This window comes from Clavelina lepadiformis, chromosome 4, assembly GCF_947623445.1.
Source record: "Clavelina lepadiformis chromosome 4, kaClaLepa1.1, whole genome shotgun sequence".
In the NCBI taxonomy this organism is placed as follows: domain Eukaryota; kingdom Metazoa; phylum Chordata; class Ascidiacea; order Aplousobranchia; family Clavelinidae; genus Clavelina; species Clavelina lepadiformis.
In genome coordinates this window covers 14,943,748-14,959,031 of record NC_135243.1, presented here as the reverse complement: position 1 = coordinate 14,959,031, position 15,284 = coordinate 14,943,748, and the positions used below count along the sequence as shown (strand labels likewise).

Here is a 15,284-nt window from a genome sequence, read left to right as displayed (position 1 = left end):
TTAAAGGCACTGGAGCCCGACAGCCAATCACGATGCAAGGCCCCACTGTACCTTCAAGAATTCATTGTTCTGCGACAAGCAAGCTCAAATTGGATTTAGGTTTTTCATTCTGTTGTCCATGGTCGTTTTATATTTGTGATAAGTTACGCCAGCCAATTTTGGGAGCTGACTTTTTACGCCATTACGGTCTTTTGGTAGATGTTAAGCACAGACGTTTACTCCATCCGTATTCTCATGAACAGGTTTCCGCCCAGTATTGCGGAGGAGTCAGGAAGAAAATTGGCATATCTAGCACTGCTCTGGACCATATTATTAGTGACGATGATAAGGGGATGTGTGAACCACTTCAAGCTTCGACGGCTAACACGTCACGCCACCACCGAAGCACTTCAGAAGATAAGGACCCTTCGGCGACAAAACCCGTTTTGGACGCGAAAAATGTCGATGCTACGCAAACTTTGGCGCTCCTGGAGGAGTTCCCAGAGATTACTGCACCATTACGGCCGAATTTGAACCCTAAACATAACATTAAACATTATATTAATACGACAGGACCTCCTGTTTTCAGCCGCTGCCGACGTATGTCACCGGAACTCGCTCGCCTACTACGGAAGGAGCTGGACAAGCTTCTGGAAGCCGGAATCATCACACCCGTTTCACAGGAATCACAATGGGCCAGCCCGGTTGTTCTCGTGAAGAAGAAGAACGGTTCATATCGTTTATGTGCGGATTTTCGTCAGATTAACCTTCAACTTCCCAGAGACACGTACCCCTTGCCGCATCTCCAGGATTTTCTCAATGAACTCGACGGTAGTACCATATTTTCGGTTTGTGATTTGAAGGCTGCATTTCACCAGATTCCCTTGAACCCTGCGGACATCTGTAAGACAACTATAACTAGTCCTCACGGGAGTCACAGCTTCCAGAGACTCCCATTCGGCATTAAGAACGCCTCACAAACATGCCAGCGTTTAATGAATCATGTTTTTCAAGGTGTCTCCAACGTGGCTACCTTCATAGACGATATTTTGATTTACTCCAAGTCACCGGAGGAACACATGGCGCATTTACGGACTGTATTTGAACGACTTTCCAAATTCGGACTGGTGATTAACAAGGAAAAATCCGTTTTCTTCCAGGAGGAAATTAAGTTTCTGGGTCATCTGGTGAGCAAAAACGGGATCCTCCCTCTCAAAGTCCGGGTAGCTGTCATTCGTAAGTACCCATTGCCAAATACGGTAAAAGAGCTTCGCCGATTTCTGGGTATGTTTGGATTTTATAGAGGCTTTATTAAGAATTGTGCTGCCTTACTTATCCCCCTAAATTCGATGTTGTGTAAAGTCAAACGGCCCAGTCAGAAATTGGTATGGACTGAAGAAGCCCAGCAAGCTTTCGAGGACTGTAAAGAAAGTTTAGCTTCAGCGACGGAGCTATGTTTTCCCAAAATCAATGCCAATTATGTTTTGTCATGCGATGCATCTGGAAAAGCGGTTGGTGCAGTTTTAGCTCAATGCATTGACAATAAGTGGCAGCCTTTGGCATTCTTTTCCAAAGAGCTCAACTCAGCACAGAGGAACTATAGCACTTTTGATAGGGAACTAACTGCCTTGTTTTTGGCCCCCCGGCACTTTGCAGATATTCTGGTTGGCAGGTCGCTTACCCTGGTGACCGATCACCGCCCATTAACACAGGCCTTCCAAAAAGCCGGCACATCTATGTCCCCGAGACAAACCAGTCAGTTCAGTTACTTATCTCAGTTTACAGACAAGCTTATTTACCAAAGTGGACTTAGTAATGTTATAGCGGACAGCTTATCCCGTTTAGAAATCAATGCTTTTCAGTTGCAGGATTACACTATTGACTATGAACAATTTGCTCAAGATCAAATGGCTGACGCATCGGTAACAGCACTGCTGACCGACCAAACTGGCCTGAAATTGGAACGCCGTAAACTCCCGGATTCGGACCTATCGATCCTGGGTGACATTTCACAGAAGAGATTTCGACCGATTGTGCCGACCGCGTATCGTGACGTCATTTTTCACAACATTCACTCGCTCTCACACAGTGGATATAAGAGCACTCTCAAACAGATTGGCGAACGCTTTGTATGGAGTGGTATGAAAACGGATATTAAAAATTTCTGTCGCACATGCTTGCCATGTCAACAAAGCAAAGTTAGCAGACATAACAAAACACCTTTACAGCCGCACAGTGAACCCACAGAACGATTTCGGTTTATTTTGGCAGATATTGTTGGACCATTGGTGGAAAGTGACAATTGTCGTTACATTTTAACATTTGCGGACAGGTTTACGAAATGGGTTGAAGCGATTCCCATAGCAGATGCCACTGCAGCGACCATTGCCAGAAATTTTCTGCTGCACATTGTTGGACGATATGGAGTACCTGAACAACTTCACACCGATCGTGGTCAGGTGTTTATGAGCAAACTTTTCACAGACTTATGCAGGACCCTTGGAGTCAAGCTTGTTCATTCCTTGTCCTTTCGGCCTTCATGTCTTGGATTTTTGGAACGCACCCACCGAACATTGAAAGGTGCCCTGAGAGCATGCGAATTTCCGCAGAATTGGACGGCCAACTTGGGATTAGTGCTTTTGGGTTTACGGACATCGCTCAAGGAGCATGTTAATTGTTCACCAGCTGAGCTTGTATATGGCTCCACCTTACGAGTTCCTGGGCAGTTTTTCGAAGCCCTGGATGAAGACATGCCTTCACCTTCTCAGTATGTGCAACATTTAACGGACTTTATGGCCACCTTGCGGTGCACACCTCCCGTACATCATGCAACTCCGCCGGTGTACATAGACAAAAGTTTTGCAGACTGTACGCATGTGTTCGTTCGCGTTGATGCTTCTAGGCCTAGCTTATCTCCTCCGTATGCAGGACCTTATAAAGTTTTGGCCAAATATGACAAGTATTTCACATTAGCCATTGTAGGACAGCATCCTAATGTGTCAGTAGACTGTCTTAAAGTAGCTCATTTGCCTGTTTTTGATTCTGTAGAAATAGTAAATCCGCCAATGACAGAGACGGATTTGGTTGATGAAGTGGTTAATGATACTAATGATATTTCTATCGCTGCAGATTCCAACGCTGATTTGAGTGGACTTCCGACGTCTCCGGTGGAAACTGCTGGAGATATTGAAGACGAAGACATATACGAGGACGCTTTAACCGACATTCCACCTCTACCAACAACAAGACGAGGACGTCACATTCACTTGTCCAAGCGTTTTCAAGACTAAGCATGTACGTGCCACTTGCCTTGTACTTGATTTGCATAGTTGTGGTCTCCCAACCGACAACTGGCTTACAAACCTTTAACCTGTGTCAACCACATTACAAAAAGGGAGAATATTTTATACTTCCGCCGGAACCATGTTTGCATAAGAAGCATACTGCAATTCACCAATGCACAGCCACAATTTATGATCCTAGTCACCGCTTAATCGACATCGAGGTTTTTGTATGCCGTACGTTTATAACTACCTCAATAGCAACCCATTATTTTTTTGGATCCAAAAGTCACGATGATAGTACAGTAGCCGGACCTGCTCCTAACCCTGATGCTTGCGATCTTTGGAGAAGAACCCTTCAAGCACCCAATGTTGGAGAGTTGAAGCAGCAAAACGAGTTTACGTGGGCAACCAGAAATAAAGTTTAACGCAGCTACAGCTGGCCTTCTACTACCACTACACGCACAATCAATGGCATCCTGAACAAATCGATTTTGAAGTATGATCCGGTAACGCAGAAGCTCATGTCGAGTATAGCCACTTTATCGAAGTGCCAAGTGTCTTCGGGTTCCTGTATTGTGGGAGCCAGAACATTTATATGGAAATTTAAACAATCGTTTCAATGTCCTCAGACTGTTCCTCAGGGAGTCCATAAACTGTTACTACATTACCACAAAGAACATTTATACCGAGTGCAAATTAAAGCTCTTGGGATTAGTGTGCATCATCGTGCAAAGTGTGCTGAAAAGACATTTCAATGCTACAGCCAAAACACTATTTGCACGCCTACAGGATTGATTCTGGTTCCGCAAAATTGTTCGGCGCTTGCAGCTTTAGAGTTTTACAAACCCGCGACAGCCAAACAGCAATCTAACGACGTACATAGCCGCTCGTCAAGTTCGGAAGCCGGTGCCCTTGCAAGATTCATGACGGAAAGCAATGATAATATGGCTGACCATGTGTCTAATCTAGTTGACGATATACATTACTTAGAGTGTCAAGTTGAAACACTCGTATCATCTCTTTATGCGCTTGTCGCACGTCAATACCCCGGGAAAACCTTAACCGCAATTAGCGGACAGAAAAAAGCAGCAGTCACCATCGGTGATCTTATAACGGAAATTCAATGTTACCCAGTATCGGGAACCGTATTACGAAGTCTGGTGTATAAGGGTCAGTTTTATGCTAGGCCCTTAGTTGAATTCTTCTATAATAATGGTACCAAAACGCTCGGTCAAATCTACCGAGACGGCAATCTTTATAGAGGAGTTCGATATGTAGAATCATATGTTCCTGGTCGCATTTTCTCATTTACCATTGGTAACCAATTTTATCAATTTGAGAATTACTCTCTGAGTCAAATAGACTCGGATGTGCAAGCATTACGTCCGTCTTTCGCACCAGTGAACTTTACAGAACCAGACATTGATTTTGAAACCTTTATAGATGACTATCCTTCAGAAGAAGACCAAGGATTTGAAGACATCCAAAATATGCTAGTATCGATGAGCCAGTTCAAGCTCGCACATGATAAATTTTACCATTTCCTAGATGCAAATACTGATCAAACTAGGGATTACGATTTCTCTAGCGTCAGACACACAATCGAGAATACCTTCTCCAATGTATTTTTGAGTGTTTTATCTTCTATTACAAATCCTGTTTTAGGCGGGATATTGGTTATTTTACTATTCATGGCAATGTTTTGGGGCTTTGTCTTAACCATTTGGGCAATTAAGTTTTACAGAGGCCATGCAGTCGACTTGGCACGATCTCTCATCTCTCGTGTCCGTCGCATCCGTCAGCCAGCCATGGAAGAAAACGTCCCTCCCGACGATGCTCCAGAAAACAGAGAAGACTTAGTTGTAACTCAAGCGGTCTGGCATACCGACGAAAACCCCAATGAACCGTTATACCCTAATTTACGTCAGCATTAGGCTTTGTCGCGGCGTTGTCCTATTACGGTTATGACGTACGTACAGCGCGATCGTATTACCTTTCAATTTGCGTTTCCTCTGCTTAACATGGCTGACTCGTAGTCTGTGTCTTTATGTGTTATTTTCTTGCATGTAGGTGTCTAGTGTGGTACTAGGTTTTGTTTTCTTAGAGTATTAAAGCTATAAAAAAAAAAAAAAATAAATAATAAAAACAAAAATAATAAAAACAAAAACAAAAAAAAATATCAAAATGTTTAAAAACCCTTATATATAACATAGTTTTAGTGAAGAATATTTACTGCTATATTTTTTCTTTTGCATGTTTCCATTGTGTACGTTCGTTGACCGCATCAAAAATCTGGCTGGAGAGAAAACAAATGCTGCATTCTCATTGCAAGTTGACAACAAGAAATCTTGCAAGCTGCCAAAACCGACATTCCTACCTCGAAGCTTTTTGGGTTGGGGGAGTTATTGTGGCGTTCGCGATAATTTCATAATTGCAATAATTTATACAAATTGGCATTTTGCATGAGTTTTTGTATTTTTCTCCAGTGTAGATAATGTAATGTTTGCAAAGCTGCGTAGCGTGCTAAGCTCGTATTCAAACAAGGAATTCTAAACCGACATATTTGACGCAGATTGAAGTATTTCAAGTAGCATTGTATTTTACCGTGTAATGTTTGAAGGTACTTGGTCAGGGTTTCGGTATAATAGAGGATGTAACATAGCTTGTACGTAACAATGTATTGTTTCCTAGTAATCTTTATTCAATCGTAGTTCCAAATTGACATGTGACGTAGTTAAGTGTGTCAAGTGGTTTTCTGTACACGATGTAAATCGATTTGAATTCTTTGTGATAAAAGCTAAAATTGGGACATTTGACAAGTAGATACGTGTTGACTGTATGGCTAATTGGCAAGCGCTCATTGGTCAATACTGAATATAAAAGCAAATGTTTGGTTTAAATCGCTCTCTTAGAAATTCTCTTCCTTCTGAGTTATTTTCTTTGAATTGAAGTTATTACTAAGATATTGGGAATTGGAAGCATGGTGTAAATATTGCTAATTCCATACAACTTATTCGGACAATATAACAATTAGACTTTATGAAGTTGGTGTTGATTTAAGAAGCAATATAGAGACAGTAAACGCAACGGAGTCAAAGATAATCATTTCGGAGTCAAACAATAAGACTATCAGGCTTGGCTTAGGCCATCCCTAAAGCTACCACCACCATCATTTTCCCATAAATGGTGACCCGACTTTCTTCGGCAACAAGAAGAAGAATACTGCACCTCTGAAGAGCAAGTAACCAGACGAGAAGTTCACCGCAACACACTCGGATTAATACCACTCTGCGACGTTGGATGTCTTTGGGATATATATATTGAACTGCGTATCATTGCGGTAATGTCTTTGTTATTATTTCTTGATTACCTTGGTAGTTTTCTATTCATTTATTGTTAGTTTATGGCATCGTTTCCACCAATTTTCGGCACTAAGTATAATTTGCGCTCGACTAAAACCAAACCTACGTTATCGCCTATCTTTAATAGGACAACGCGAACGACGTCTACCCAAAATCTTATAACATCGCTCATAGAAACAAGTCCTAGATCTAGAACCAGTATAATGTCTAACCCTACAGCGGAAACCCCCGCTACTGTAACCTCCCAAGTAACTTTACCTTATACTAGTATAAGTCGGTTGCCGGATTCAAATGTCGTTACTTCAGTTTTGAGTGAGCCGACAGTTTCTGCATCGACATCGAGCAGACAAAACCCCGTCATGTCGACGTCCGTAGTCCCGCCAAGCGGTAGCTTGATTTCCGATGGCTTTCAAGTCGAAAGAGCAGCGCGCGTTTCAGGATCGTCGTTGAACATACCTAAGCTTTGGCCTAAGAATATTTTTGCCTGGGTATCTGTTGTTGAAAACATCTTTGTCGAACATAACATTATATCAGAACGTGCGAAGTTCTTACATGTTATTTCTGCTTTGGACTCTGGTCATATAGATCGTGTTAACCATGTAATTTTGCAACCTCACGCCCAGGAGCCATATCAACATCTGAAACATGAGTTAATCAAGCAGTTTATGGCCAGTGAAGCTTTGCGCTTGAACAAGTTATTGTCTGCTACGGACATAAATAGCACGACTAGGCGTCCTAGTGATTTGCTGCGCGATATGCGAAATACACTTAATCAACATGGTCAAATTGATCCGATGGTGGAAACGCTTCTCAAAAAGCTTTTACTCGATAGACTTCCAGCGGATGTTCGAACAATTTTAGCGGCTTCACCAGAGTTGACTTTGAGCGAATTGGTGGATAGAGCAGATAACATTTTGCAAGTATCTAACCCACACATGTTTGCGGAAACGACAGAAGGCAAATTAGAAGCTAAGACAAGCGCTCAACAACCTCCACGGGCGGATGCTACGCAAATGCTTATTAATGACAATTTTGAACAACGTATTACTCAACTTACTAATGCTCTAAATCATAGACAAAACGATACAAGGGGTTCTGCAGCAGATAACGTGTACCGTTCGCCTCCGTCTTATCGTTCACCGCAGAGATATCGACATACTCAGGACCATGCCGGTCATACAAATTTTCGTCAACGAGTTCCGTTTGCTCACCAAGCAACATTTCGTCCGGCTTTTCGTCCTTCCCAGGACGGGCGTAGAGCTGGAAGTAGTCACTTCAATAGACCAGTTGCGCAACAGCATAACAACCCACCTGTATGTTATTATCATGCTATGTTCGGCCGAAATGCTTACAAATGCAAGGAACCGTGTGTTTACCATGCCAGATTTGCAAAAAACGGCCAGAGTTCTCTTCCCCGCAATTATTAAATTCGGTGGAGGGGAACAGAAGTCAAAGAGCAACGTTTTATGTATATGACTATAATTCTGCCCTTTCATTTTTAGTAGATTCCGGTAGCGATGTCAGTGTCTTACCCAGTAGTTTTAAAGGCACTGGAGCCCGACAGCCAATCACGATGCAAGGCCCCACTGTACCTTCAAGAATTCATTGTTCTGCGACAAGCAAGCTCAAATTGGATTTAGGTTTTTCATTCTGTTGTCCATGGTCGTTTTATATTTGTGATAAGTTACGCCAGCCAATTTTGGGAGCTGACTTTTTACGCCATTACGGTCTTTTGGTAGATGTTAAGCACAGACGTTTACTCCATCCGTATTCTCATGAACAGGTTTCCGCCCAGTATTGCGGAGGAGTCAGGAAGAAAATTGGCATATCTAGCACTGCTCTGGACCATATTATTAGTGACGATGATAAGGGGATGTGTGAACCACTTCAAGCTTCGACGGCTAACACGTCACGCCACCACCGAAGCACTTCAGAAGATAAGGACCCTTCGGCGACAAAACCCGTTTTGGACGCGAAAAATGTCGATGCTACGCAAACTTTGGCGCTCCTGGAGGAGTTCCCAGAGATTACTGCACCATTACGGCCGAATTTGAACCCTAAACATAACATTAAACATTATATTAATACGACAGGACCTCCTGTTTTCAGCCGCTGCCGACGTATGTCACCGGAACTCGCTCGCCTACTACGGAAGGAGCTGGACAAGCTTCTGGAAGCCGGAATCATCACACCCGTTTCACAGGAATCACAATGGGCCAGCCCGGTTGTTCTCGTGAAGAAGAAGAACGGTTCATATCGTTTATGTGCGGATTTTCGTCAGATTAACCTTCAACTTCCCAGAGACACGTACCCCTTGCCGCATCTCCAGGATTTTCTCAATGAACTCGACGGTAGTACCATATTTTCGGTTTGTGATTTGAAGGCTGCATTTCACCAGATTCCCTTGAACCCTGCGGACATCTGTAAGACAACTATAACTAGTCCTCACGGGAGTCACAGCTTCCAGAGACTCCCATTCGGCATTAAGAACGCCTCACAAACATGCCAGCGTTTAATGAATCATGTTTTTCAAGGTGTCTCCAACGTGGCTACCTTCATAGACGATATTTTGATTTACTCCAAGTCACCGGAGGAACACATGGCGCATTTACGGACTGTATTTGAACGACTTTCCAAATTCGGACTGGTGATTAACAAGGAAAAATCCGTTTTCTTCCAGGAGGAAATTAAGTTTCTGGGTCATCTGGTGAGCAAAAACGGGATCCTCCCTCTCAAAGTCCGGGTAGCTGTCATTCGTAAGTACCCATTGCCAAATACGGTAAAAGAGCTTCGCCGATTTCTGGGTATGTTTGGATTTTATAGAGGCTTTATTAAGAATTGTGCTGCCTTACTTATCCCCCTAAATTCGATGTTGTGTAAAGTCAAACGGCCCAGTCAGAAATTGGTATGGACTGAAGAAGCCCAGCAAGCTTTCGAGGACTGTAAAGAAAGTTTAGCTTCAGCGACGGAGCTATGTTTTCCCAAAATCAATGCCAATTATGTTTTGTCATGCGATGCATCTGGAAAAGCGGTTGGTGCAGTTTTAGCTCAATGCATTGACAATAAGTGGCAGCCTTTGGCATTCTTTTCCAAAGCGCTCAACTCAGCACAGAGGAACTATAGCACTTTTGATAGGGAACTAACTGCCTTGTTTTTGGCCCCCCGGCACTTTGCAGATATTCTGGTTGGCAGGTCGCTTACCCTGGTGACCGATCACCGCCCATTAACACAGGCCTTCCAAAAAGCCGGCACATCTATGTCCCCGAGACAAACCAGTCAGTTCAGTTACTTATCTCAGTTTACAGACAAGCTTATTTACCAAAGTGGACTTAGTAATGTTATAGCGGACAGCTTATCCCGTTTAGAAATCAATGCTTTTCAGTTGCAGGATTACACTATTGACTATGAACAATTTGCTCAAGATCAAATGGCTGACGCATCGGTAACAGCACTGCTGACCGACCAAACTGGCCTGAAATTGGAACGCCGTAAACTCCCGGATTCGGACCTATCGATCCTGGGTGACATTTCACAGAAGAGATTTCGACCGATTGTGCCGACCGCGTATCGTGACGTCATTTTTCACAACATTCACTCGCTCTCACACAGTGGATATAAGAGCACTCTCAAACAGATTGGCGAACGCTTTGTATGGAGTGGTATGAAAACGGATATTAAAAATTTCTGTCGCACATGCTTGCCATGTCAACAAAGCAAAGTTAGCAGACATAACAAAACACCTTTACAGCCGCACAGTGAACCCACAGAACGATTTCGGTTTATTTTGGCAGATATTGTTGGACCATTGGTGGAAAGTGACAATTGTCGTTACATTTTAACATTTGCGGACAGGTTTACGAAATGGGTTGAAGCGATTCCCATAGCAGATGCCACTGCAGCGACCATTGCCAGAAATTTTCTGCTGCACATTGTTGGACGATATGGAGTACCTGAACAACTTCACACCGATCGTGGTCAGGTGTTTATGAGCAAACTTTTCACAGACTTATGCAGGACCCTTGGAGTCAAGCTTGTTCATTCCTTGTCCTTTCGGCCTTCATGTCTTGGATTTTTGGAACGCACCCACCGAACATTGAAAGGTGCCCTGAGAGCATGCGAATTTCCGCAGAATTGGACGGCCAACTTGGGATTAGTGCTTTTGGGTTTACGGACATCGCTCAAGGAGCATGTTAATTGTTCACCAGCTGAGCTTGTATATGGCTCCACCTTACGAGTTCCTGGGCAGTTTTTCGAAGCCCTGGATGAAGACATGCCTTCACCTTCTCAGTATGTGCAACATTTAACGGACTTTATGGCCACCTTGCGGTGCACACCTCCCGTACATCATGCAACTCCGCCGGTGTACATAGACAAAAGTCTTGCAGACTGTACGCATGTGTTCGTTCGCGTTGATGCTTCTAGGCCTAGCTTATCTCCTCCGTATGCAGGACCTTATAAAGTTTTGGCCAAATATGACAAGTATTTCACATTAGCCATTGTAGGACAGCATCCTAATGTGTCAGTAGACTGTCTTAAAGTAGCTCATTTGCCTGTTTTTGATTCTGTAGAAATAGTAAATCCGCCAATGACAGAGACGGATTTGGTTGATGAAGTGGTTAATGATACTAATGATATTTCTATCGCTGCAGATTCCAAAGCTGATTTGAGTGGACTTCCGACGTCTCCGGTGGAAACTGCTGGAGATATTGAAGACGAAGACATATACGAGGACGCTTTAACCGACATTCCACCTCTACGAACAACAAGACGAGGACGTCACATTCACTTGTCCAAGCGTTTTCAAGACTAAGCATGTACGTGCCACTTGCCTTGTACTTGATTTGCATAGTTGTGGTCTCCCAACCGACAACTGGCTTACAAACCTTTAACCTGTGTCAACCACATTACAAAAAGGGAGAATATTTTATACTTCCGCCGGAACCATGTTTGCATAAGAAGCATACTGCAATTCACCAATGCACAGCCACAATTTATGATCCTAGTCACCGCTTAATCGACATCGAGGTTTTTGTATGCCGTACGTTTATAACTACCTCAATAGCAACCCATTATTTTTTTGGATCCAAAAGTCACGATGATAGTACAGTAGCCGGACCTGCTCCTAACCCTGATGCTTGCGATCTTTGGAGAAGAACCCTTCAAGCACCCAATGTTGGAGAGTTGAAGCAGCAAAACGAGTTTACGTGGGCAACCAGAAATAAAGTTTAACGCAGCTACAGCTGGCCTTCTACTACCACTACACGCACAATCAATGGCATCCTGAACAAATCGATTTTGAAGTATGATCCGGTAACGCAGAAGCTCATGTCGAGTATAGCCACTTTATCGAAGTGCCAAGTGTCTTCGGGTTCCTGTATTGTGGGAGCCAGAACATTTATATGGAAATTTAAACAATCGTTTCAATGTCCTCAGACTGTTCCTCAGGGAGTCCATAAACTGTTACTACATTACCACAAAGAACATTTATACCGAGTGCAAATTAAAGCTCTTGGGATTAGTGTGCATCATCGTGCAAAGTGTGCTGAAAAGACATTTCAATGCTACAGCCAAAACACTATTTGCACGCCTACAGGATTGATTCTGGTTCCGCAAAATTGTTCGGCGCTTGCAGCTTTAGAGTTTTACAAACCCGCGACAGCCAAACAGCAATCTAACGACGTACATAGCCGCTCGTCAAGTTCGGAAGCCGGTGCCCTTGCAAGATTCATGACGGAAAGCAATGATAATATGGCTGACCATGTGTCTAATCTAGTTGACGATATACATTACTTAGAGTGTCAAGTTGAAACACTCGTATCATCTCTTTATGCGCTTGTCGCACGTCAATACCCCGGGAAAACCTTAACCGCAATTAGCGGACAGAAAAAAGCAGCAGTCACCATCGGTGATCTTATAACGGAAATTCAATGTTACCCAGTATCGGGAACCGTATTACGAAGTCTGGTGTATAAGGGTCAGTTTTATGCTAGGCCCTTAGTTGAATTCTTCTATAATAATGGTACCAAAACGCTCGGTCAAATCTACCGAGACGGCAATCTTTATAGAGGAGTTCGATATGTAGAATCATATGTTCCTGGTCGCATTTTCTCATTTACCATTGGTAACCAATTTTATCAATTTGAGAATTACTCTCTGAGTCAAATAGACTCGGATGTGCAAGCATTACGTCCGTCTTTCGCACCAGTGAACTTTACAGAACCAGACATTGATTTTGAAACCTTTATAGATGACTATCCTTCAAAAGAAGACCAAGGATTTGAAGACATCCAAAATATGCTAGTATCGATGAGCCAGTTCAAGCTCGCACATGATAAATTTTACCATTTCCTAGATGCAAATACTGATCAAACTAGGGATTACGATTTCTCTAGCGTCAGACACACAATCGAGAATACCTTCTCCAATGTATTTTTGAGTGTTTTATCTTCTATTACAAATCCTGTTTTAGGCGGGATATTGGTTATTTTACTATTTATGGCAATGTTTTGGGGCTTTGTCTTAACCATTTGGGCAATTAAGTTTTACAGAGGCCATGCAGTCGACTTGGCACGATCTCTCATCTCTCGTGTCCGTCGCATCCGTCAGCCAGCCATGGAAGAAAACGTCCCTCCCGACGATGCTCCAGAAAACAGAGAAGACTTAGTTGTAACTCAAGCGGTCTGGCATACCGACGAAAACCCCAATGAACCGTTATACCCTAATTTACGTCAGCATTAGGCTTTGTCGCGGCGTTGTCCTATTACGGTTATGACGTACGTACAGCGCGATCGTATTACCTTTCAATTTGCGTTTCCTCTGCTTAACATGGCTGACTCGTAGTCTGTGTCTTTATGTGTTATTTTCTTGCATGTAGGTGTCTAGTGTGGTACTAGGTTTTGTTTTCTTAGAGTATTAAAGCTATAAAAAAAAAAAAATTAAATAATAAAAACAAAAATAATAAAAACAAAAACAAAAAAAAATATCAAAATGTTTAAAAACCCTTATATATAACATAGTTTTAGTGAAGAATATTTACTGCTATATTTTTTCTTTTGCATGTTTCCATTGTGTACGTTCGTTGACCGCATCAAAAATCTGGCTGGAGAGAAAACAAATGCTGCATTCTCATTGCAAGTTGACAACAAGAAATCTTGCAAGCTGCCAAAACCGACATTCCTACCTCGAAGCTTTTTGGGTTGGGGGAGTTATTGTGGCGTTCGCGATAATTTCATAATTGCAATAATTTATACAAATTGGCATTTTGCATGAGTTTTTGTATTTTTCTCCAGTGTAGATAATGTAATGTTTGCAAAGCTGCGTAGCGTGCTAAGCTCGTATTCAAACAAGGAATTCTAAACCGACATATTTGACGCAGATTGAAGTATTTCAAGTAGCATTGTATTTTACCGTGTAATGTTTGAAGGTACTTGGTCAGGGTTTCGGTATAATAGAGGATGTAACATAGCTTGTACGTAACAATGTATTGTTTCCTAGTAATCTTTATTCAATCGTAGTTCCAAATTGACATGTGACGTAGTTAAGTGTGTCAAGTGGTTTTCTGTACACGATGTAAATCGATTTGAATTCTTTGTGATAAAAGCTAAAATTGGGACATTTGACAAGTAGATACGTGTTGACTGTATGGCTAATTGGCAAGCGCTCATTGGTCAATACTGAATATAAAAGCAAATGTTTGGTTTAAATCGCTCTCTTAGAAATTCTCTTCCTTCTGAGTTATTTTCTTTGAATTGAAGTTATTACTAAGATATTGGGAATTGGAAGCATGGTGTAAATATTGCTAATTCGATACAACTTATTCGGACAATATAACAATTAGACTTTATGAAGTTGGTGTTGATTTAAGAAGCAATATAGAGACAGTAAACGCAACGGAGTCAAAGATAATCATTTCGGAGTCAAACAATAAGACTATCAGGCTTGGCTTAGGCCATCCCTAAAGCTACCACCACCACCATTTCCCATACAGCTATGGACTCAGCACGAAACCATTGATCGTATTTGATCTTTTAAGAACTAAGTTTACCTGATGCCGTTTTAATTAAAATTATATCTTTCACCAGTCCACATTGAGAAAATTGACTATTTAAAATTAGTATAATGCATAATGTACAATAACGCAAGAATCAATAAATTCATGCAGAAATACGCCAGGTTTTAAATAGGCTAAGCACTTTCAGTTACTCTTTAAAATTTCAAATTAACTTCTAAATGAACAGAAACAAGTTGGCTAGGCTACAAGAATATTTACCAACACTTTGCCGATTTAAATAAAATAATTTCCAAATCCCCCAAAAATCCCTAGATTTGTCCTTAAAAGGGGCTAAAAGTTCCAATTTGGAACTAAATCCCTAAAAGTGAGACTGCTGCATGTGACTGCTCTGCTGTCAAAATTTCAAATCCCCAGCAACCTGAGTTAGTTAGAAAAGGTGGCGCTAAAGAAGTAACAATTCTTAATTTTGTGAAAGGTTGCTTTTAAATTATGTGAATTCAGCCTATAATAATAGTAGGCTAATAGCATAGCATCTTACGAAATACATCGGAGCCGGAGCTATCTTTCAAACAACTGGCTCCAGCTCCATTTGAATTTCAAGTAGAGCTCCGGCTCCAGCTCCGTTGAAAATGCACGGCTCCGGGCTCC

At 42.1% G+C, this 15,284-nt stretch overlaps 1 protein-coding gene across 1 annotated transcript; it reads left to right on the top strand.

Annotated features, from left to right (window-relative positions):
* Positions 1–11,437: 11,437 nt before the first annotated feature.
* LOC143452996 (uncharacterized) lies at positions 11,438–13,363 on the top strand. Its single transcript, XM_076954147.1, has 2 exons — positions 11,438–11,848; positions 11,897–13,363. Exons 1-2 carry the CDS (start codon positions 11,438–11,440, stop codon positions 13,361–13,363), a joined length of 1,878 nt encoding a protein of 625 aa, XP_076810262.1.
* Positions 13,364–15,284: the final 1,921 nt, after the last annotated feature.

What these genes read in the sequence shown, in the direction of transcription:
- LOC143452996 (XM_076954147.1), top strand. Translation starts at nt 11,438, where the DNA reads ATGTACGTGCCACTTGCCTTGTACTTGATTTGCATAGTTGTGGTCTCC. An exon ending in CGTGGGCAACCAGAAATAAA is followed by an intron (nt 11,849 to 11,896) that starts GTTTAACGCAGC and finishes ACACGCACAATC; the next exon opens with AATGGCATCCTGAACAAATC.